Genomic DNA, 25,897 nt, shown 5'->3' with positions numbered 1-25,897 from the left:
CAAGTTATTTTATACGCAACGATGTAAACATAATATTTTTATTATTTATTATTATTTTGAAATGTCATCTTTCTCCGTAATGAACTGCTGATCTTCATCTCATGGAAGCATTCGGAGAGAGTGCTCGAGACCTTCAGCTTACGGACGTGGGTGAGATTTTTGAATGCGGAGATCAGAATTAAAATGGTAGGAAAAATTTGCTTTAAGGAAAACCTTTATGGCAAAGTTAGGTGTCGGTAACTCTGCTTATGGCCAATTGGCTTATTGTGACTTCCAGCCTAATAATATTCCTCAAGAACATTTTTGGTAAAATGACTTATACTTTTTCAATTATTCAATCACTATTGTATTTGCGACAAAATGTTACTGACAACACGTTCCTATGTGGTCTGCATCACGACCAATTTGGTGATGATTGCAGCTTTCTGGACTGAGTGTACTTTAATTCCACGTGTCCAACATGGTCACCTTCGTAGCCGTTCTCGGTGGCCACTGGAACCGCAACCGGTATTGCAAGTAGTAATCACAATTTTGAGTTGTGTATCTTTCGAATGCGGCATAAATTTCATTATTCGGTTATTATTTCGCTGATTTGTATACATTTCTGGGTCATAATGACCCCAGTATCTTATTATGTTGTTTTTTTGTGGCCCCATACTAGAAAAAAACTTTTTGGTCCTTATGCTTCGTTTCCACAAAATATTAAAAGTCAAGAAGTTTCAGAAAGATCCATTAGATAACATCAAAGATATTACCGGTAGAAATTTGGTTTTGACCCCAGTATCAAACTAAGGTTAAGATACAAGGTTAAGATTAGGAAATAGCAAATACTTTTTTATCTTATGAACATTTGGTCGGACTTTTTGTGCGTTAATCATATTGCTATTGATGTAGTCGTTATCCATATAATGGTAAATGAACTGCTGAAGACACATAATTGTTCATGTCAATATTTATGCTGCCAATGAAACTACCACGCGTGTGCCCAAAGTAGTCTGACGAAACGAAATTGGACCATGCACATACCCTTTACGTATATTTGTCCCATTTTCGGTGAGATGTTCCATTCAATACAATTATGTATTTATTGACAGTTTAAAGCAATTATCATTGAAATTACCTATTGTTACTACTCAAGTCGTAACCATTATTTCACAGAAGTAGAGGTTCGAAAAAGTACATGCAAATACATTCAAAATATATGGAAAACCATTTCACACTTTCAGTCATTCACTTTGATAGTACAAGTTACAGCAACAAACTAAATGCGCTGCACAAACAAACCAATTATTGGTGCTCATTTAGCTTCATTAGCCAAGATATACAATGTATCGATTGCAACAAACCAATGATTCAAACTGTTCTATGACATGCTAACATTGAGCACCCTCTAAATGTTCATGCAATGAATTTCTATTACTGGTCAACATGTTGGCTTTAGCACAAGTTGCATTGGTTTTCGCTTTTTTCGGATGTCCGTCAGAGGTAACCTAAAAAAAACTTCTAAAGCTAGTAGTATTCCCAATCTCACATTCCGGCTTTTACAGGCAACTTTTGCGATTGAATTGAATGACGATTTCGACCAATGTGCTCCGGATGTTCCTTTGATAACGCTGAATGTGTCTGGGCTAGAGTTCTCCCCAATCGAAGGTGGAACAAGTATGCACATCTCCGGAAGTATGGTCTTCATGGAAGATTATGTCGCTCCGGTTCGGGTAACTACCCTTGCATGATCACAAATTCATCATTAATGCTTCAAGTGAAATATTTCTTAAGCTAAATCTTTGGTCACTGCGTCTGGAACGGGGAACCTGGGTTCCAGGCTCCATAGAACGTACCGAGATGAACATGTGCGGGAAGTTGATGTCCCCGTTGGAGCCGTGGTTTTTTTTTACCCGTCACTTTCGTCAAAAGCGGTGCCCTTTCAAGGCTGGAGTAATGCTTTTATGATTTAAGTTTGGTTCGGTATTTTTTTAGATTTAATACGGACACTATTCTATTCTAGCACGTCGAAACTCTGTCCAACATTGAAGTTGGCAGTTTTGGTCTTGAGTTGCCAGCGTCTTTCGCCGGGGACTGGAAATTTTTCATGGAGCTGGAACGTCACCTCAATGGCCATCTGGTGAAGCAGTGCCTGTCCATGTCGGCTTCGATCGTTGAGGTGTAGATAGTAGGAGACAGGGGATGCAGTGTACCATAATAAATGTATGAAGAATTATTGAATTATAAGAGGATATTCGTTCTACTACTTTTGAGAAGAGTTAGTTCATTCAGACTAAAAAGAAAATCAACAAAGAATGAAAAATAGCTAGTTGCAACTATACTTAAATACCTTCGATTTTCAGTTAATAAGTGGTACAGATATTTTATATATTTGTTACATTTGGCTTGAATGTCCTCAATTTGATTTTTGAAAGTTACTTTTTTCCTAGCATGAGCCCTAGATACTTAACTTCATTTATTTAGTTAACATCTAAACAGATAACACTGAACCAACAATCTCACGCCACAATACTCGGTTCGTGGTCGCATCTCTCCATCCTCGATTCTGCCCCACGCTCGCCAAATCGATACGCACATGATCCGCCCACCTAGCTCGCTGCGCTCCACGCTACACGGTTGTGCCAACCGGATCCGCAGCAAACACCATCTTTGCAGGGTTGCTGTCCGGCATTCTTGCAACATGCCCTGCCCATCGTATCTTTCCAGTTTTGGCCACCTTCTGGATATTGGGTTTGCCGTAGAGTTGAGCGAGCTCGTGGTTCATCCTTCGCCGCCACACACCGTTTTCCTGCACACTGCCAAAGATCGTCCTAAGCACTCGACGTTCAAAGACTCCAAGTGCTTGCAAATCATCCTCGAGCATCGTCCACGTTTCATGCCCGTAGAGGACTACCGGCCTTATGAGCGTTTTGTACATGATACATTTGGTGCGGGTGAGAATCATTTTTGACCGCAGCTTTTTGTGGAAACCATAGAAGGCCCGTCTTCCACTGATGATGCGTCTCCGTATTTCACGGCTTACGTTATTGTCAGCTGTCAGCAAGGATCCAAGGTAGACGAACTCGTCGACCACCACGAACGTATTCCCGTCTATCGTAGCACTGCTACCTAGGCGAGCCCTGTCGCGCTCGGCCCCACCAGCTAAGGCAGCGTCCATTACGTAACGCTAAAAAAGGGAAATTTTTGACCCCCCCCCTCCGTAACGCTTCTTGCATGAAATTTTTTTAAATTTTTGTGTGAAACGTAACACTGGAACCTACCCCCTCCCCCTAGAGCATAAAACACTTTTTTCTGAGTTCATTTGTACATTCTGGTTCGTCCCGTACACTCGTACAAACTAAGTCGAATCAATTCGTAGCAGCCGTCAAATCAACATTTGTTATCATAAGTTAAGTCGCAAAAGATAACAGGTTAGTTCGGGAGAATATTTAAACACTCGCATTGTATGTTATTAATCATCACATAATATATGCACGCATATCGCCTTCACTTTTGTACGTAAAAGGCCTTTTCACGACATCTTATAAGTGAAATTTTGCACATACAAAGCCTCCAGGTTATTTCGTTATGCATACATTTTGGTTGTCTGGGTTGTTAACGACGGAGAGTTTTGGGCGCAGTTTGACCATCACCAGATAGTGGTCAGATCAGAGTCGATGTAGCGCCGCGATAGGTCCTGGACGTCGATAATGTCGGAGAAGTGCCGTCCATCAATCAGAACGTGGTCGATTTGTCATTCTGTCTGCTGTGGTGATCTCCAGGTGTATGGGTATGGAAGGCTGTGCTGCCCGAGCAGAAGAAAATAATTACTGAATACCAAACTGAGATATTCCATACCAAATAATTTCCAATACTTACAACCTAAATGAGGTATGAAAGAGCCCTGCATAAGAAGTAAAAAACCTCAAATAATATCTGAAGCATATTCTACAAACATCAAACTGATAACTAGATTAGGTATTGTAATACCTGAATAATACATGATGGATTTTCATATAATAGTGAAATTTTTCATTAGTAGTTCAGTACCTCAATAGGGATCAGGGCAGGATCAAACATGTCGCATCTCGGACGATTAAAGTGAAAAAGTGCCGCATTCGATTACTTCTTTTTGATCCTTCGACCTTGACGCTTGCTCCTGGGCAGTGCGTCAAGAAAGCCCGAGAAGTCGTCAGTTGTTTTCCCTCTTGGGTCACGCGCCTATTTTCTCTGAGTGCTTTTATATAGCCGAGCAAACGAGTGAAACTGAAAGTGGATTGTTGCTGCTCAGTCAAGGATGACGGATAAATTGGTGAGCTCGTTTCATGCTACTATTTCTAATCTATGTATGACTCACACTTTTAACCATTACAACGGTGGGACGTAAATATGATTTTTCAACAAACTATGAATGGTCCGTCACAGTGAGTGTCGACATAAACTCTGATTCGTGATTTATTTATGTTCAACATTTTTTTTCAAATCACCTCTTCTTTTTACCTTTTATTTTTGTAAGGTACCGTGGGGCAAGTGGGTAATGGATTTTGCATAGTTGGGATTCTTCAAATTCTAGAGACCTTAAATTAAAACATATGAGGTCGTGTATATTTTTTAGCTTGACTCCCACCAAATATAAGCAGTATACTGAAATAGATTTTTATGTAAAATTGAAGAAAAAAGTACAGAAAAAGTTTTTGAAAATAGTCTCCTTACTTTTCACTAGCCCCACAGGTGGGGCAAGTGAAAAGTTTATCGTTTTGAACAATAAATCCAAAAACTAACAGTTACATTCACGATTTATATTACCTTTAACATTTGTTAAGGCGTCTCAATGAACAATAACATAAGTAACATGTATACAAAGAAAATTGTATTCTTATCACTTGAATTTTCTTCTGTTCAGTTATGTTTGCTGAAATGATTCGACAACATTATAACTGCAATATTCCCAATGTTAGTTTTTACATCATGGGACAGCAATTGCATTTCTGCTCTGTAGATTTTCCACCGCTCGTTATTTCTTTTTAAGAAAATCGGATATGACGTCGGATAACTCTTCAAAAGAAATCAAGCGGAATACTTCAATAAAGTATTTAGAAACTTTTTTATGTGGATACACCTATACTCCATTTTTATGTTTTGAGCTAGCTTTGCATAGACATTCCACGAGATTTCCGTGCGTTGTCTTATATTGGAACTTTCCAATCAACGTCTTCCTTTTAATCGGCTGTCCGAAGTAAACATATTAATATCGTAATATTTGGCAACCTTATTTTTAGAGAAGTTCCATGATTTGGCCATGATAATAGCTTTTAACGCTTTTAGTATAGTGTTTCTTGAATTATGAGCACGTTCTGTTATTCTATGATAATTGCGAACCTTGTGTACTTATAGCTACCTAGAGAGAAAACAAATTCAATCTCTAATGGGAAACTTTTCACTTGCCCCACGTGATTGAAAAATTGACGGTGTTTCAATTTAGTTATTTTTAGGTCTATGTCAAATTAATTCTAAATCTTTTTTTATTGCAGTTTAAAACTGTCAGAGGGAACAACTTAGAAGTGGCACAGAATATTTTTTCCGCAACTTTTTTCTACTGAAAATATTAAAATAAGATTGCACGCCGCCATCTTGTTACGGAGTACCAGTTAACAGGTTAACAATCTTTTGCTCTATTATTCAATAATGGTTGAAAAATCTCAGGAATCTCTTACCTACCGTAATGTTCTGAATGGCTTCAACGGTTTACGCATGATTTTGAAACGTTAATTCACATATTCAGTAAAATATACACATTATTTTCACTTACCCCATTTACCCACTTGCCCCGCGGTACCTTAATTAAAAAAAAACTTTGAATGGTTCAAGACTTCAAGGCTACAAGACTGCAAGGCTTGCGAAAGCTTCACTTTATTCAACAAACTTTGGATGGTTCGCCACTGTAAGTATCGGCATAAGAATAAGAGTGTTAGGAATGTTACATTTAGGTATTTGTTCAACAAATTTTAAATGGTTCGTCACCTCAAGTATCGGCATAATTTTCCTCTAAATAGAAATTGTTCATATCAAATGAAAATATTATGTTTACATATCAGCATGTTGGTATTTCAACACGGCCTCCAAATAGCAAAGGTTACACACTAACATTCCTTCCCCCAATCCTACCCGACTGCAAGGATTCATCCGGCGCCGTTATTGACCGTGTATAAAAAGAGGCACTGAATTATGCACACTGAAGAAGATTATGGCAAATCCCAGCCGAACTTCTAGTTGATTCTTTGTACATACAGTCGACTCTCCACATCTCGATGTTCTACATCTCGATATCTCTCCCTATGTCGATGATTGCTACGGTCCCTTCATTCTGCATACAATTTCCCTCTCCATATCTCGATATCCTCCTTATCTCGATATCTCCATATCTCGATGAGTTCCTGTTGATTTTTCGTTCCCAACTTTCTCTCCATATGTCGATAGGAACATTATCAAAGGATACTAGACCAGATTTAAGTGATTCAGAACAATTTGGAAACTCGAAATGAAGTTTGTTTGTTTATTATTTTCCTAGTAACGGAGTGATTTTCAATCTAGTGTTCAATAAATCAGTGCTCTTTGTCTCGATCTCTCCCTATCTCGATGGTCCCTTCGATATCGAGATGTGAAAAAGCGACTGTATTCACTGACTTCGGTCAATCACGGAATAGCAACCATTGATATGTGTAGTCAGTCTAAGTTAAGCTAGTAGTTCAATACCTCAATAGGTATCGAATATCAAAATGAAGTATTTTTAATTGTTTTAAACATTTTTTTTTCAATACCATTATAATACCAAAATGAGGTATTGACAACTGAGCAATATGGTATGCATCAATTATTGTGAGTTATTATTTCCTTCACGGGTGGAAGTAGGTGCTGCGAATGGCCATATTCTTGGAGGCGGCGAACTCAATTAGTCGTTAGCCGTTTTCATTCGTCAGGGCGCTGAACTTTCCAATCGTCGGTTTGAACTCCTCCTCCTGGCCAACCTGAGCGTTTAGATCTCCTATGGTGATTTTGACGTCGTGGTTTGGGCAGCTGTCGTACTCGCGTTCGAGCTGCGCATAAAAAGCGTCTTTATCATCATCAGTGCTTCCGGAGTGAGGGCTGTGCACTAGACAGTTTCACAAAAATCAAAATGTCTGGGATTTAACCAGTCACCCCCAAGTCCTAGTTGCAATACTAAAACAAACTACCAGACAAATTTTCATCCAATTTGGAGAAGATTAGGAGGTGCCTCAAGTCAAATTTGTGTTTTTTGGCTATTTTTTACATATAAAAAATTCTAACGAGAATTTGGAAACACGAAAATCAAAATAAATACCACTAGTTGAACGTATTATTAGTACTTTACAACTTTTGAGAACACTGTATGTCGATTAGAGATGGTTTTGACCTCATAAAATTGATTTCTGTCCATTAAAGTACCTGTAAAACATACATTTCTCTACAGTTTTTGTTCTACGAGATTCTTAACCTCATGCCTAATCATAAAAGTTCAATCGTAGTATTATTCCTTTGTCATTTCTGAACATTTTTGTAGTACATCATTTTTGTATCCGAATTACAGATAAATTGTAAAAAATCATCGGAAATACGACATTCCTCATTCCCCTGCATTTAGAGCTGCTGCCAAATGGCGCAATTGCTGACATGTTACAAAACTGAACAAAGTAGCTTTGCTTTTTCAATGATGGATGATGATTGAAGAAAACAGCTATCAAATGTCGTCAACGCAGTCGTGTTTCAAACAACATTTGCATTTGATGCCAAGCAATTATAAATGTGCTATAGTCCCGAGGTCAAGCTTCTCGACTACCGATCTTGAGGATCGGAGTTCAATTATGATTATCTTTTTTTTTTCGAGTGTAACCAATGTTTATTAATGCAGCAGAGAAAAAGTACTAAAGGTGCAAATCACTACTTGAGCATTTCTATTCATTCACTTAGGAGTGGGAGATTTTTGTGAGTCCTATTGATTAAGACTCAGCCACAAGATGCTCTTTTGAACAACGAATCGTTATTAAATTTTTTGGCCTCAAGTCATTTGGTCGGCAAAAAACAACACTCTTAATGAACTCCCGTAATCAAACTCTGATCCTCAAGATCGGTAGTCGAGAAGCTGAACCTCGGGACTATAGCACATTTGTAATTGTTTGGCATCAAATGCAAATGTTGTTTGAAACACGACTGCGTTGACGACATTTGATAGCTGTTTTCTTCAATCATCATCCATCATTGAAAAAGCAAAGCTACTATGTTCAGTTTTGTAACATGTCAGCAATTGCGCCATTTGGCAGCAGCTCTAAATGCAGGGGAATGAGGAATGTCGTATTTCCGATGATTTTTTACAATTTATCTGTAATTCGGATACAAAAATGATGTACTACAAAAATGTTCAGAAATGACAAAGGAATAATACTACGATTGAACTTTTATGATTAGGCATGAGGTTAAGAATCTCGTAGAACAAAAACTGTAGAGAAATGTATGTTTTACAGGTACTTTAATGGACAGAAATCAATTTTATGAGGTCAAAACCATCTCTAATCGACATACAGTGTTCTCAAAAGTTGTAAAGTACTAATAATACGTTCAACTAGTGGTATTTATTTTGATTTTCGTGTTTCCAAATTCTCGTTAGAATTTTTTATATGTAAAAAATAGCCAAAAAACACAAATTTGACTTGAGGCACCTCCTAATCTTCTCCAAATTGGATGAAAATTTGTCTGGTAGTTTGTTTTAGTATTGCAACTAGGACTTGGGGGTGACTGGTTAAATCCCAGACATTTTGATTTTTGTGAAACTGTCTACTGTGCACGTTTATTATGCTGAAGTTAAAGAACCGGTCTTTGAGCCTCAACTTGCACATTCTCTCATTGATCGGCCACCACCCGATCATGTGCCTCTGCATATCACCCATCACTATAAAAGCTGTTACCAGCTCGTGTTTGTTGTCGCAGCTCTGGTAGATGGTATGGTTACCTCTAAACGTTCGCACCATTGATCCCTTCCAACACACTTCCTGCAACGCTACGATGCCGAATCCACGGTCCTTCAGCACGTCGGCGAGTATGCGTGTGCTCCCGATGAAGTTGAGAGATTTACAGTTCCACGTATCGAGCTTCCAATCGCTAGTCCCTTTACGTCGCTGTGGTCTTCACCGATTGTTCGTATTTTCTCGTTGATTATTCGTTGCTTGATTTTTTTACGGCTGGCTTGGAGGGCTGGTGTCAGAACCGGAGGACCATTCCCCCTAAAAGTTCGGAGGACCATAGTGCGCATTTTAGCTTAGAGTCCTTCTCTGGCACTCGGACGATGATCATCCGCCCTTGACATGAGGAACAAACGCTGTTGTGAGCCGCTCCTAACATGGAGTACAGATGCTCCAGGTTTGCTGAAGCAAAAGCAAAAGCAATGCCCCCCCCCCCTTCCCTGTCAGCATTCGACCAATGTTCCCACCGGGGTTGGTTACCAGATCTTCCCTAAGGTTACTCGTACCCCGGCCAGTAACACGAGGAGGTAGGTATAGGAGTCGCTGGGCAAGATGCTAAGGACCGCACAAAGGGGTATATTTTATTCCTGCAGGTACGCGAGGTACCAATTGTACGCCATGCCCAGCCATTTACCAACCAGATACTTAACTTCTTCTGACCAATTTATTGGAACCCCACTCATCGTGACAACATATCTACTTGAACGTTTCAAATAAGGAGCTTTTGGTTTATGTGGGAATATTATTAGTTGAGTTTTAGAACCATTAGGAGAAAGTATTCATTTTCGCAAGTATGAACGTCATCCGTAAAGAAAGATTTTTGACATCACTGAAGCAAATCAGGTAAGCCAGATGTGAAAATATTGTATAATATTCAGATTATTGTATTCAGATGTGAAACTATTGTATAATATAGAATTTTGCAGATTCTGCCATGTAATTATCATAGCAGGATTGCGAATGCATTGCAATTGTCCTGTCCTTACGTTTTTAAGACGGATCTAGAGTTTAAGATCACCGTCTTTGATCACGGATTCGAATTTCACTTTATATTTCGATATTACAATGCCAATTTTGTTTGCCAAGAAATGTTAACATCAATGTGTTTCATATGGATTCTCGTCGGATTGTAAATAATTGAAAGTGGAGCTGACAGGTTTGAGAATCGCTTCATGGGATATTTGAAATGTAACAGGGACATGATCAGAATCAAAATCAGCATGAGTAATAAGATGGCTACAAAGATGACTAGAGTCGGTTAGGTCCAAATCAATCGTAGAAGTGTTTCTAGCAGAGAAAAAGCAAAGAGGGCTATCAGAGTATTGGATTGAGAAATATCCTAAGAGAACTTATCATTATAAAATTTTGCGGTTGGAATTGTTTACGAATTATTCCATGACCTATGTTTTGCAATAAAGTCACCAATGACAAAAAATTGACTTATTGTGAATCAATTGTCGCAATTCAGTTTGAAGCAAATTAACTTGCTGCCCAGTGGCTTGTAAAGGCAACTAAGCAGCAATGAAAGTATATTTAGCAAGCTGTGTTTCATTAAAAACACCCATAGGTTCGAAAACTCTGGTCTCAAATGACGAAAAAAGTTGATGTTTTATACGCCTATGAATCATGTTAGCAACTTCCTCACATGTCCCATTAAGTCGATCATTACGATAAACATAAAAGTTTGGTGGTAGAGTTCCTAATTTAAGACACTAAGCTACCATCCCTAAGAGCGGAAGTAAAGTATAATTATGTTTCAATTAAGGGGGCCCAGATAGCCGTAGAGGTAAACGCGCAGCTACTCAGCATGACCATGCTGAGGGTCGTGGGTTCGAGTCCCGCTGGTCGAGGATCTTTTCGTAAAGGAAATTTTCTCGATTCCCAGGGCATAGAGTATCTTCGTACCTGCCACGCGATATACATATGCATAAATGGTCAATAGGCAAAGAAAGCTCTCAGTTAATAACTGTGGAAGTGCTCATAAGAACAGCTGAGAAGCAGGATTTGTCCCAGTGGGGACGTAACGCCAGAAAGAAGAAGAAGGAAGGCTGTATAATCTCTAGTGTTTGATATCGCTATCAAAGCGGTGAATCACGCCTATATGAATTCCGAGCCCCACTTCACAACCAGTCATAAGATGATAAGATTATGGAATTGTCAATATGCACACACCCTTTGAGCTGTACATCAATTACCATTGCTCCAAAAGTTGTATCGGTCTCATCACTACTTAGCCAACACATTTGTTAGTTATAGCATTTTTGAATCACCGAAGGTAGTGTCATACATTTATTTAAAGCGTCCCTAATTTATGTTACGTTAAATGACCCTCAAATAATACAAGTTCAATTTTGTCTCCAATTTTGTTGCAGATAAAATAAAATATCGCCTTCGTGCTGCAACCCGTCATCACAACCAGCAGCAAGTAAAATTCGTGGAACTGATCCAACAACTAATGCAACAGCCGTGGCGCGGAGACATGCGTCAAGTGAAAGACACTTAAGTAATGATAGCATCGCAGTTGACACCATTGGGGCTGTGTGAAAGTAAGCTCGTGCGCCGTTGCTGTTGACGGGAGAAGGTAACCTTCCCGACTGACTACGGACTGAGTGTTATCGAACTATCGACAGCAGTTTGCTGCTGATTTACCACGAATGCGGGACACAGCTCTGGAGGTCAGACCGTTCAGTTAGTTTCTCAACACGGTGCATATCAATTGGAACCAGCATGGGAAAGCTGAACACCAGCTATGGAAATTACTGCTACCAAACTGGCACTATGTTGGATCGAGCTGTGACCAAATATTGTACATCTCGAAACGATTACTCCGAATCTACCGCCGGTGACGAGGCGTCCCTACAGCTTGGGCGACTAATTTGCTGCAGAGGAGGAGTTCGACAGATGCGGTACGACTATGAAGATGACAACTTGGGGCGGGTAGAGGACATGTCCGGTAGAGATGGGACGAAGTGTGATCGAGATGAGCTAGACGAGAGACATGTCGAGGCGATTGACGAAAGCCGGCTGGCCTATCGAGCCGAGGGCAATTCCAATATCGTGCTCGCATTGATAGACGATCATCAGGTTCTACGGCTGAGGAAAACGACCATCAGCTGTCCGGGTGGAAAAGGTGAGTGCTAATGGATAGTGTTATATTATTCAAGGTGTATTGAAAGTGCCTTGTGGATAAGGTAAGAGGGAGTTAGAAGGTTTACGTTCTTTTGATGAAGTATTGCATAAACTTGAGTGGAGAGTTCTTAAATCATTGTTAAATCAGCCCAACAAAAATTCTATTGTTTTCATAACGACTTTTTGGAGTACAAAACTGAAAATTGTCACAAAAATTTGGAAGTTTAGTTCAGATTTTAGAAAACATTGATTTAATATTTGGAAAAATTCTGAAAAATAAAACGAGTACCGTCAAACGGGGTAACTTGCAACACTTTTCAACTTCAAAGCTATATGGATGGAGAATTTAGTGATTCAGATGAGCCCAAACAATTTTATATCTCAATGGCCATGCGTTATCAATTTTATCATGATTTGTTTCCCTAGGATGAGGGTAGACCAAAAATATACATTTTTCATGCTATTTCTGAATTTATTAAATTTTTAAAGAAATTTTGGGAAGAAAAAAGGTGAAGAACATTTGCGGAAATTAAAACTTATTCAAATTCTCGTAAGCAGACTGCCAATAAATGATACTTGATCTACTTATACTACCCCATTAAAAAGTAGGGGTAAGTGTAGCATGTCAAATATATCTGTATTTAGTTATAAAAATCACATATTTTTCATTGTGATTCATTAAATTAGAACTGAAATGCTCACCATATGATGAAAAAACTAATAGTATTCGATTTTAGACAATGGATTTTTGGTTAATGGAAAATAATTTACTTTTGTTAGATTTTTGCAGCTGCAGTTTGCTTGTATTAGTGTACGTGTAGTACCAGTTTTGTAATAGTATCAGTGTGGACGTAAGAATATAACTTAAAACGAAGCAATGGTGCAAAAAATACAACATATTCAAGTATTTATGCTCAATATGGGCAAATCCCTGGGCTTGGGATTATATTTTCCAGGGAGCGATGAGTTTTGATAATTGATCGCTGTTGTTTGTAGCTTTGATTAGATGTTGGGTGAATTTCAAAGCAATGGCAACCTTTTTATTACAAAATTTATATTTTGTCTTCTGACCTAAAGATTCTGGTTAAACTACTGCATAGTGCGGCTATCACTCATCAAAACTACTTTCACTTCGGGAAAATATAATTTCAATCTGGCGAGAAGATTACAAACTGAGGGTGGGTTAGGAGCACAGTCAGACCCTTGAATGTGCAATGTGGGGTAGTAATTGGGAATGCCATTGACGGTTTGTAATCTTCTACGAGGTTTTCGAAAACCAACAGGGCGCGTGCACCGGGTTGCGGATAGGAGCAAAGGGAGATCAATAGCATCTACCTAAAATAATAGAGCAAAAAGCCGTTCCATGATTAGGTAATGTTTAGCGATCTTCTATGGTGTTCTAGTACTATAAAATTCTTCACTCACTGGGAATTCTGGCCTTGATAATATCAATAGTGATAAAAACATAAAATAATACCTAATACTCAATAAGTACAATGTAGCTTCAATGTAGTCATAAATGAAATAAAATCAATTTTCTATACTTGACAAGGTTTTGAAGACAATCAATGAGTGAAAGAACTACCTATTAGAAAAGCCACATCAGCTAAGGCTATACATATACAAATGTTGGTCATAGGGTCATGGCGAGCATTCGGTATGTATGTCTATGACTGATTCTAATCTAATAGGGGCACTAGAAGACCACGCGGACAATTTCGAAACAAATTATTTTTATACATCGGTCTTATGATCCGAAAGGCTCAGCTATGCTGTAATGTCATTTTTTAAGCTATTCATTAGTGCTGTTTAATTGTTTATTATTCTAACAAAACTACATAATTACTCATTACTAACCACTGTTCCTATATTCTCTCTTTCTCACCTTCTTATCTGTTGCATGATTATGATCATTACTAATATAATGCATGAGCATGCACAATAAGAATAATTTCAGAACTGTAAGCAGTCCATGGATAACTGGATAGAATAGCTTCGAAAAGGATGCTCAAAACAGAATAATTCTGGTCAGGGAAGTATGAACCACATGAGTAAGTAACACATTTCATTTTAATAATATCAAATATTTTTATATAAATCAGCACCGCCAATCAGTGAACTGAATTATAATTTTATATCTGTACATAATAAAAACAGATAAAGTTTGTAAAGTTGTCACCATCGATTGAATTGCGTTCTTTATAGTAATGTTCAATCATTATCAAAAGCTCCTAAAGCGTCGCATCGTGCCATCAGCAGTTCTTAGCATCACTCTCATATTGTTATTACTTTGTTGTTTATTAAATTTCTATAAAGCGATCAGCTCATTCTTTCTTACTTGTACAATTGTTTGAAATTTTAATAAATCAAACCAAACTTCAAAACTCAAATTAAATTGCTCTCAGCACATTTACATTTTGCAGCATTAATCGCTTTACTGTGTCAAGTCTTCTCCAATTTCCTATACCCTACCCCAACCCTTCCTATCATTTCCGATGGTGTTCAAGTGGTCCGCATAGACTATTACGGCCATTACCTATCCCTGCCCCCGGCTTTGGACTGACTTGCGCTCTCATTGCCCCACCAAACGCTGCAAAATGAAAATGAAAATGAATTTATGCTCAATATGGGCAAATGAATTTGACATAATGGATGTTTGGCATAATGGACGATAGGCATAATTCCCCAAAAAATGAAATTGTTTGAGTAAAAAGTGAGCTTACATTTTTGATGATTGTGGACGGCTTCAAAGTTCAAAAGTGTGTTCCTTTGAAATACGATTGTCTTGCAGTCGTCCCTTAATTGTAAATCCTTTTAGGTCAACTTGTAGGACAAAATTTGATTAAATGATTAGCATGAAAGTGCTGTAAATTACCTTCATTAGCTTTGTGGTAACCTCTGTGACCATAGAGTAAAGCCATGCTGAAGGAATTTTAGTTCGGTTCCAAGTCGATCCATGATCCTTGGCCATGGAGTATAAACGTGCTCATGTATCGTGTACAAATAAGAATGCAAAATGGCCACTTTGGCAAAGCAAACATTTGGTTAATAACTGTGGAAGTACTTCTAGAACACTAAGATAAGAGCTTGGATTGAGGTGTAATTCCAAGAATATGAACTATATGCCAAGAATAAAATTATAGCGAGTTGAATATAACAAAAGGACTCCATCATATATGACAGATATTTATGTGCGATTTAAAAATTTCATTGCTGCTGGTTGGAAACTGAGCTATGATTAGCTACCAAAGTAGAAAAAAAAAGGTTTTAAACGGGATTTGAACTCGCGACCTCTGGAGCGATGTTTACACGCCCGAGCTCTCTCGGTTGTCTCACCAACTTAGCAGGCGGCTGACGAAAGTTGAACACTTTCTGCGTTAAATGAGTGTATCACAGAATTACTTCGAGGGTTGGCGATTTCATCGAGAAGTGATTGAAAGAGCAGTCAACAATGCGGAGCGTTCTCTCGGTCGCGTGATTGTTGAGCGTGGCTGGATTTGTTTTACTAAAAATTTGTGTGATTTGTGCTAACGTAAGAACAACACGACATTCACGATACGCGACGCGAGACAAGACATAACACTTATAGTTCTTACAAACGTCAAGAAAGTTTAAAAAATTACCTTTCTGTCGACCGGTTTCGGGCACGATGTAGCCCATCTACGGGACAATGTCCGACTGACTGCTTCTCGTACGTTGTTCGTACGCGTCCGAAGAGAAATGTTACTGGATCGTCGTATCTACCAAATTGAACAGACACGACGATATGGGAGGATCGTCTTCATTCATCAGGGGTCCTTCGTCGCTGCTGATGAACATAGACTCCCATGCGTTCAAGTGCGAAGTTTTTCTTACGTTTTTTATAAGCTTCACACTTTCCCAATCTATTGCATGATTGGAAGTTATCGCATGGGCTGCTACACTCGATTCACTAATTTTATTCGCCGATACTGCATTTTTGTGTTCCTTTAATCTAATTTTAACTTTTCGGCGGGTTTGGCCTATGTAGACAGCTGGGCAATCCTTACAAGGGATCCGGTAAATTCCAGATTGCTCGTCCGGTGGAACCTTGTCTTTAAGGTTGCACAGTAGGTCACGTAGGGTCTTGTCACTCTTGTGTACCACTTGTAGGCCTTGTCGATGGAGAGTGTTTCTGATAGGGTTCGTTATTTTCAGGAAGAATGGCAAACTGATTCTCCTTACATTTTCATCATCCGATCGTAGTGTTGTTATGTTACGTCTGTGTCTTTTGCGTTTGTGTTTCTGTAGAATTTTGTTTACAAATGATCGGTCATATCCGTTTATTTCGGCAGTCATGTGGATTTGGTGTTCTTCTTTGTTAAATTCCTCTTGTTCCATGGGTATGTTGTACAGACGATGTGCCATGGAGTGAAATGCGGCTTGCTTTTGCGCACCGAAGTGGTTGGAGTCGGAGGTAATATAGCGATCAGTGGAAGTGGGTTTGCGATAAATGCCAAATTTCAATGTGCAATCTTCTTTTCTGCTGATCATCAGATCAAGAAAAGGTAGATTTCCCTCGACTTCTTTTTCTACTGTGAAATTTATTGTGTTGTGTTTGGAATTTAACATGGTCAGTGTCTGCTCTAAATATCGCTCTTTCACAGGAGCAAAAATGTCGTCTACATAGCGCCACCAGACTCTTGGAAACAATTTTTCCTTCTGGGCGTCGACCTCGAAGTCACTCATGAAGACGTCTGCTAGCAAAGGCGAAAGCTTGCTGCCCATGCTCAACCCAAACGTTTGCTTATAAGTCTTCCCTCTGAATGTGAAATAGTTCTGGTTCATACACACCTGAGCAATCGAAAGATACGCGTCAATGTGGTTCGGTGGAGCTCGACTGCGTTCCAAATGGCGACGGAGGCTTTGCAGGGCTTCGGTGTCAGGTACGCTTGGAAATAGCGCTGCAACATCAAACGAATCCAGAATCTCACCTCTTCTTATCTTGAACCCGTCTAGTTTCTCCACTAAATCGACCGAATTTTTCACGCCTTTTCCATGCTTCACAGGATATTTCTGCATTTCCTTCACGAGCCAAGCTGCCATTTTTTTCCGTGGGAGTTCGGACGTTAGAAGAGATAGGGCGCATTGCAATGGGATCTTTGTGAATCTTCGGCAAGCAATACAAAGATGCAACCATTGGATTCGGCACATGAAGCTTTCTGTCTAGCGTGTCTTCACCCATCAGATGGGCCACTTTTTGCCGCGCTTGATTCACTTCCTCTATCATTTTATTGAGCGGATCTTTCGGCTTACCGTTCTTGAATTTGACTTCTTCATACGGGCCAGAACCGATCATTGAATGAACGCGCGTAACATAATCATCTCGATAATGGATCGAGATGATCCATCCCTTCTTTAAATTGAAGGCTGTTCTTTAAAGTTATACAAATGCCTCTCCACATCTCGATATCGAAGGGACCATCGAGATAGGGAGAGATCGAGACAAAGAACAAAGACAAAGACCATTAATTGGTCGCCGTTAAGTCAGAGGGGACCAAGTACAAAACTTGAGAAAATTGGATTATTCTCTCATTAGATGCAAAATTACTTTACCTCCGTAACACTTTGATCAGATTTGAAGAATGCTGTAAACTGCGAGAGATATGTAATAAATTTACTTTGGATGATCAACAAAAATCGATAAAAGTGTGCAGTCAGAATGGATCAAGTGCTTATTATCATAATAGCGAAAATGATCAGCGCGCTTAAGAATGCGAGGAAATGAAAGACATTTCAGGAGATTTGTCAGATTTTCGAAATCGAATCATTTTTTTACTTCAATAGAAATTCATAAATATTACATGATTCGATGCATTTGATTTTGATGTTTTAACATTAACCATATTCGGATGGGTGGTCAGAAATTGCAACAAATTCTGTGCAGACAGAGCGGACCAAGTGTTGAAAAGCAATAAAATCTCGAAAACTTATTCAAACAGACTCAAATCAAAAAAGTATACAAACTTACTTTATCGATTCTACGTGTTTCCCAGACGAAATTCTACACGTTTCGCTCTGAACCTACTCGATTTTTCACTTTTAGAACGTTTAATATCCGGATTTAAAAAACGACGAAAGTAAGATTTTCAACTTTCTCAACCTAATCACTACTTTTGCCGCTCCGCTGTATGGAGAGACAAAGTGACTTAACCACGAATCAGAACAAAACACTACTTGAGTCGATTTTACACTAGTAGAAAAACGTCGCAAGAAACTGAATAAAACGGATAATCATTTTGTCATAAAATTCGTGTGAGAAATAATAGTAACTTCGTAGTTTTTGAACGCGAGCTTATTGTATGCAAAATTTAGGCAATGTACACGGCGAAAACATGATAAAAAGGTGATTTTTTTTAAAACAGTTTTAGAAGACAGGATGTGATTCTTCTGAACCTTCTGAATTGATTTTCTCAAAACCGTATGGAAGTTACTTACGTCGATTTGAAAAAGTAATCGAGAAATGATTGATTACTGCAGTTTTTGAGTCAATTTCAGAGTCCGATAGAAGTTTACGGTAGTTCTATGGTGTATGTATGGCATGTCCTACGATCCGCTTATTGGACCAGCATATTTTGGTCGGTACTCAAGATTTTCACTTGGTCCACTCTGACTGAACGCATATTTGAGTATTTCTGGTCTTCAACGCCCTGACCCTGCGAAACCTTAATTTTCAAGCTATCGTAATGCCACTGATTTTGGTATTTACTATATGGGGTCATGCACAAATTACGTCACGCTCCAAGGGGGGGGGGGGTCAAGCCAAGCGTGACAAGCCTTACAAAATTTTCAAAGAACTCATACAAAAAACGTGACAAAGAGGGGGGGAGGGGGTCAAAAAAGTCCAAATTTAGCGTGACATAATTTTTGTACCATCCCTATGGGTTATTTAAGAATTTACTATACTGGTGTCGAAGGGTCGTGATAATCTGTTTATCTTAGAGATATGCACGTAATTTGACCATGCAAGCATTGAATGAATGTTATTTTTCAAGAAATTGTTCAGTCAGAGTGAACCAGCTCACTGAACGGTGGTCTTTGGTTCAGTCAGAGTGGACCAAGTACACATAGTCCATCAAAAATTGTTCTATTAGAGGTTTGGATTATGATTTTTCATGATTATCACTTCACATTATATTGTTTGATAGTAACATAAAGACGTGTAAAAATATTGAACCGAAACTTAAACGAGTTCAAAAATTACAGAGCGTTAGACTTTAAACCCATTTTTCTCAAAATATCAAAAATGTCACTTGGTCCACTCTGACTTAACGCTGACCAATTTAATGAACACTAGATTGAAAATCACTCCATCACTAGGAAAATATTAAACAAACAAACTTCATTTCGTGTTTCCAAATTGTTCTGAATCGCTTGAATCTGGTCTAGTAACCTGTGATAATGTTCATATCGACACAAAGAGAGAAATTTGGGAACAAACAATCAATAGGAACACATCGAGATATGGAGATATCGAGATAAAGAGGATATCGAGACATGGAGAGAGAAATCGTATGCAGAATGAAGGGACCGAAGCAATCATCGACATAAGGAGAGATATCGAGATGTAGAACATCGAGATGTGGAGAGTCGACTGTACTGTCGACAAATTTATTGGAGTACTTCTAATATTTTAATCAGGAAATTTTTCTTCTTTTATGATTTTACTTTTCTTCGAGACATGCTTATTCAAAAATTAATGTCACTATTGCTCTTAATACTTCCATCATACATTTTCCCTTCTTTAAATCATAGACTATTTATTATTTAATTTAATGACCGTATTGAAGGGATTTTCTTCCAATAATATGTTGTTTTGTGGATTTTTGCTGTTCTAATAGTTATAGGAATTGTAGATGTAAATATGTCCATCAAAAAATGCACGCCATGCTAAATACTGAATACTATGCTATGTTAAATTTGAGCTTGACTGTTGAATTGATTTTAAAATAAAATTTTACTTTTCAAACTCGACAAATTTCAAATATTTTTAAAGTGCTTTCGGCAATGCTATGATCAAAATTGTTTGAAAATCATTGAAAATTGTTGGAACTGTTTCACCACATTAAATTGATGAGCAGACTCGGAGTTGGAATATATCGCTTTTCTTGGCGTCATATAATCAGAATATTAATGTCTGCCGTTCTACGCATATTTGTCCCGCGGTTCATAAGGTTTACATAGAACATGGTACAAGTAGGCGTAGAAGGGCAGATGTCACCTATCGTAACAGGATTTTTTTACTTCACTCTAGATTATTGTTTTCAAGTTAATCATTTGCAGTATAATTATAATCATATGGAAGATTTCCCTTCTTTAGAATTAACGCAAGAGAAATATTGAAAAAAATGTCATGTATTCACCAAACTAAACATCTCTAGAAATAATAGAAACACTTGCCCATCGCTAAAATAAATTGATACTTACAAAAATGGATTAAACTGGACTTAAGAATGACAACAATGACCATGATAAAAATCTTCTTCCATATCTTGCGATAATGGATTCATAGGTAAATAATAACCAACCAAATTTATAACCAACCATAGAAACCACCCACTCCTAAAGCTTTACACTATTTTTTATGAGCTGTTACATCTTAAGGATACCAACCCACCCCCATCAACGTAATGGAATTTGTAAATGAACCCGAATAATTTTCGATATGAGAATAGTTTTGAATGACACACACGTTATTTTATGCCAAACGTCCATTATGCCTTTACATATTTAATGCCTAACATCCATTATGTCTAATGTCTTTATATCTAACGCCCATTATGCCTAACATACTTATGCCTAACGTCTTTACGCCTAATGGGTTATACTCTCACAAATGTTTCTTATAGTTTAAGCTGATTTTTTTCCGTACGTTGACTTCAGTAAGTTTTACATCAATCTCAATACGAAATTCAATGAACACCCGGAACCCAAAAATCCGGACCGGATCCCATCAAACCGGACAATGAAAATGTTAACCTAATAACTGGGATGTAACTCATAATTCGCTTTGTTTCATCAATTTAGGGTAGAAAAAAAAACAAACAGCAACAAAAATGTAGCATAAACAACATAACTTTTGGTCCTAGGAGGCCTTAAAAAGTTTTATGAACAAACATGATGCTTTCAAGGCAAATGAGCGCACAAGAAATAATCACAAGATATTTATGCTGTACAGTTATCTATCCATAACTAACTCGATAATGGAGGGACCATCGAGTTAGGGAAATATCGAGTTACACTAAACCAGTTCAAATGCAATTCAAGGAACCATCGATGTAGCCACGAAAACCAAACTTTACTATGATTCTCTAACACGATATTGAGATACGGAGTATCGAGTAAGGGAGTGTTGACTGTACCTAAGAGCATACTTCAAGTCTGCATAAAAACCCTTCGAGCTGGCAAAGATATTGTCAAGAACTACAAACGCGAAAGATTCCCGAAGACATTTTCACCTGGATACGAGCAACCGCTTGCGCAACCTACAACTGATATGGCGAAACGTTGTATGTATGGCGCTGACCAAGAAGGAGTTCATGGAACTGCCCTATGATCCCGCTAATATGCTTCATACGCTGTACATCATTCAAAAATTAAACCCACAAGGCATGTGCTGACACACGAAGCAACTTTCTTTGGGTTTGGTGTAAACTTAGATGATGTATATCATAGCGTCCGAGCATAGAGGACACATTTCAGTGCATCTACAACTAATATAGATTTGAAATACTACCAAAAAAAAAAAACAAAAAGTGTCCAGGCATAGAGGACTTCCCCCTATGAACAAAAGATAAAAAATATTGCCTTTTAATTTTCGCATTTGTAAGCCAGTCAAAACCAGTAATTACCTTTTAATAATGGCTACAAACAAATTAAGTTGAACATTTCGGATAGCAAAATATGTTCATTTTGCCAAATACATCAAAATTACTTAGGGTCAATGTACAAATAGCTGCATTACTAAGAACAAAAAATATTCGTTTAAAATCGAAAAATAAAGCCAGTCGCATTAGTTTTACGTCATTTGATACGTTTTTTACTTAATTATGTGGAAAAAATATGATACCTACGAAAAAACATATTTTTGTATTTAATATCGCTTGTGCCATTATAGGAATGCATGTGCATTTCTATTCCTAAAGTAAAATAAAGGTTAACAGCTTATTCTAGGGTGATAAAATTGAAGGGTTTTGAATATTGTTAAAAAAGTGTTGTTTTTGTTTGTGTAGGTAAATGTGTTAAAATTTAATTATTTTCCAGACCATTATTTCAGACCACAAAATCGAGATATTGATTTCATCGATATGCGATAAGAAATCTGAAGATAATATTAAAGTTTTATTACAGGAACTTCTGAGCCATAGCAAAATTTGATGTTTGCAGATTTAATGAATAGCTCGCTGATATTGTTATTGTTCATTAACATAAACATTTGAAAAGAGGGAAAAGGCCCGTTGAGTGATTTCCATTTGAAATATTTCTCAAAAAGGCACAAAACCTCTTCATATTTTTAAAATATGTTACAAAATTTAAATATATAATTGAAGGCTCTTCCGGATCAGATCCATAACAGAGCCAATAATTTTCAGGTGATGTCATCATAATTAAGGGTCATCCACACGTTGCACAGATAGCTCGCTGATATTGATTAGATTTTACAAAAGTTAAATATGATGTGCTTCTGGCAGTTTTTAGAAATCATTTTCAGTTCTTTCGTCTATTATATCTAACAAGTTAATATCAGTTTAGATGTCCATATCAAAATTTGTTATTATCAACTTTTTTCACCCATTGGGGAAGTTACATTTGGCAACTCTTTGATGGAAGCTCCCTTGAAGGTTCTTCAAACTTTTGTTTTCACAAAAAAAAATTGCCAGAAGATTTTGAAATGCTGAATTATTTCAATCAAAAGCAACATTAATTTGAATTTTGAAATGGGTCGAATAAGTCCCAAAGATACTTAGATTAAGAAACATTTTCACATGTTTCACATTAGCGTATAGGGTAGATGTACCAATAGTGGAGGTACTAAGCACGATTGAACTTCATTTAATCGTCTAAATTCAAGACACGCAATTAATGTACATGTTAATGTTGTAACGGGAAGTAACGTCCATTGACTTAATGAAAAAAATGATTTTATCGCAGTAATCCACGGCATGTGAGTGAACAATAATACCTCCACTATTGGTACACTGTTTCTTTAGTTGCGGTATATTTTTAATTTGTGTTCCTATAGTTGCGGTATCCGTTGTTTTCTGATGGGATCCTCCACTATAGGAACACTTTACCGCAACTATTGGTACGAGTAAGAAAAGTTCTAGCAATTTTAGTGATATTTCCTCAGTTTTAAAGCAATTTGAACACTCTTTTCAACTATTCCGTGTATTAAAAAGCCAATACATCGATTGGCAGTGTCGGTTCTGTGGCTAATGTAATAAAATCAGTGAAAATGGCATTACCGCAACTATAGGAACACCTACAACTAAGCGCACACTTACCCTATGTGGAAGCAGGAAGCGTCGAAATCCGAACTCATCGGGATACCTTAACAAGTTTATGCCTAATTTGTAAAATCGCTCTATCATTATCCACAGCAATTACATGCATACCGTGGAATAAACCAAACTGGCGTTGAAGAGGTACGCTTGTTGTCGTTTTTTTTTCACCTGCTCGCATCAGACATCCAAGCAAATTAAGGCTACTTTAGTGGCCGCTGGGTTGGGGAGTTGGTCGATTCGCAGGATTTCTTTGTGGGCGAGTTAAGCTGGTGTGGTGTGACTCGGCAACGTGACTCGAAAGAATAAAATATTCTTTGTTCGGTTAACGTTGGTTGGCATGAGTAATGAGAAGACGTCTGTCAGGTCGTCACACGACGAATAAGTGGCAATCAATCAATGAACCGAATGCATTTTATTTGGCGAGTAGGACGCATTTCACAAATCGAGAATGGCGGTTGATTCGATTGGAGAATCCCCAATTTCAACGACCGTAGGGTTATCGGATAGATAGCAGAAGCAATACGTTGCACACTATTTACTGCATATGCCTAATTGGATTCCCGGGAACATCGTTCGGTTGGGCCATTAACTTTGGAGTACATGCTTCCCAATGTGGATGCATATTTTTCACATCATCGTACCGATATATCTATCTGAATCTATCCTTTTCCCATGTCATTGTAGATACTGTCGACCTGGAGCGATTTGTCAAATTTTCCAGAGTGATTGCGAGTTGCTTCTCCCGGCGGTACGTCCCTCATCCGAAGTTGGGACGCCTGGATACGTACGACCTGGACGAATTCAACAAAAAGTTAGCCAAATTTCGACCAGGTAAGAGTGGTGATTTTTTGCATGCTAGGGATTTCAGATGTAGTAAGGGTGGTATGCAATTGAGAACTATTATGAAGAACATTTCAGAGAATTTGGGTGAATACGTTTGCAAATGATGCTTTCAAAGAATAAGATATGTAATATATTTTAAACCTGGTTGAATGTTTTTGACGCATACATACTTTCATACATGCCCATTTGCATTTTCATTCCACTGAATGTTTTTGACGCATACATACTTTCATACATGCCCATTTGCATTTTCATTCCACTGGACATACATTCATCTGCTTCAAACCGACTTGTGGAAATTGACTCGAAAATAGTCTATTTTGATTGGTGACTTTGATGGCAATCATCGCTCGTGTAATATTTCGCAATGTCCCTGTTACATACGCATTGGCCCATGGAGCGATTCTCAATCCTGTCAGCTCCACTTTCAATTATTTACGAGCCACCTGAAATACATTTGAAACATACATCGACAGTAATCTTGATGTTAACATTTCTTTGAAAACAGAACTCGAATCCGTGATTATAAGCAATGATCCTAAATTCTTGTTCCGTCTTTAAAACGTAAGGAGAAAGCAATTTCAACGCACTCGCGATCCTGCTATGAAAATTATCCGTCAGAATCTGCCAAAAAAAAAAAAAAACATGGTTTTACTCAATTAAGAAACAAAAATTATGAAAATAAAATTTCTCAATTTTACCCTGACTCTAAGCTCTTTTGGAAATTATACAAATGGTTTTGGCTAGCACAGAATTTTGGCTAACCTAGATATAGGAAAAAAGTAACGATTCAAATGACACTAATAAATAAATTATAAACATACGATTTGCTTTAAACCGACAGCTATATCCAATGAATATCGTCCTGATCTGTTGTCGAATCTCTGTATTGAATCGTGAATAATGCAATAAAATTCTACTTAACGGTGCTCGTTTGCCATTGGGATTCAGCACGTAACGATACCGAGACAGAGCAGTCTGCTAGTCTCACACACACGGTCTGCTCTTGACCAAAAGTTGATAACTTTGACCAAGTCTGAGCGCCAGGGAGGAATGGTTTCGATTCGGTTCGATACCGTCTCGGCTGTTGAAATTTATGGCTGTTTACGAACCAAAGCGAATCGAAATCAAAATAATTTCCATGCATAAATTTGCATAAAAGTTAATTTTTCTTATACGTTATCGGCAACTTTTTCACTGTCCTCTTACGGCCAATCGGCGGCCACTGACTGCCATCTGCGGGCTCGACGGTACTACGTATACGTTTCCTTTCACGTCGCTACAATCTCTCACCCTCTAATGGTGCAGTACGATGCGGAATCACAGTTCGATGAAAGTTGACCATGTTTTCCTCAACGAACTGAGCAAAATATAACGACCAAGCTCGAA

At 38.0% G+C, this 25,897-nt stretch overlaps 2 protein-coding genes across 3 annotated transcripts in view; both read left to right on the top strand.

Moving 5' to 3' along the window:
* The window catches only part of LOC5565328 (inositol-pentakisphosphate 2-kinase), a 344,143-nt gene that overhangs the window by 286,547 nt on the left and 31,699 nt on the right, over window positions 1-25,897 (top strand). For both annotated transcript variants that reach the window (XM_001649622.2, XM_021846800.1), the window contains 2 exons: window positions 11,387-12,144; window positions 24,350-24,496. In XM_001649622.2, the coding sequence (XP_001649672.1) occupies window positions 11,742-12,144; window positions 24,350-24,496 (550 nt within the window). In that variant the 5' untranslated portion in view covers window positions 11,387-11,741. The remainder of the gene's footprint in view (window positions 1-11,386; window positions 12,145-24,349; window positions 24,497-25,897) is intronic.
* On the top strand, window positions 1,388-2,255 carry LOC110676928. Its single transcript, XM_021846804.1, has 4 exons — window positions 1,388-1,485; window positions 1,548-1,715; window positions 1,777-1,935; window positions 2,006-2,255. The coding sequence occupies exons 1-4, from the start codon at window positions 1,429-1,431 to the stop codon at window positions 2,165-2,167; spliced, it is 546 nt and encodes a 181-aa protein (XP_021702496.1). The 5' UTR covers window positions 1,388-1,428; the 3' UTR covers window positions 2,168-2,255.

The sequence above is a fragment of the Aedes aegypti genome, chromosome 2, assembly GCF_002204515.2.
Source record: "Aedes aegypti strain LVP_AGWG chromosome 2, AaegL5.0 Primary Assembly, whole genome shotgun sequence".
NCBI classification, from domain to species: domain Eukaryota; kingdom Metazoa; phylum Arthropoda; class Insecta; order Diptera; family Culicidae; genus Aedes; species Aedes aegypti.
The sequence above is the reverse complement of the archived record's forward strand: the minus strand, read 5'-3'. Positions and strand labels throughout refer to the sequence as shown.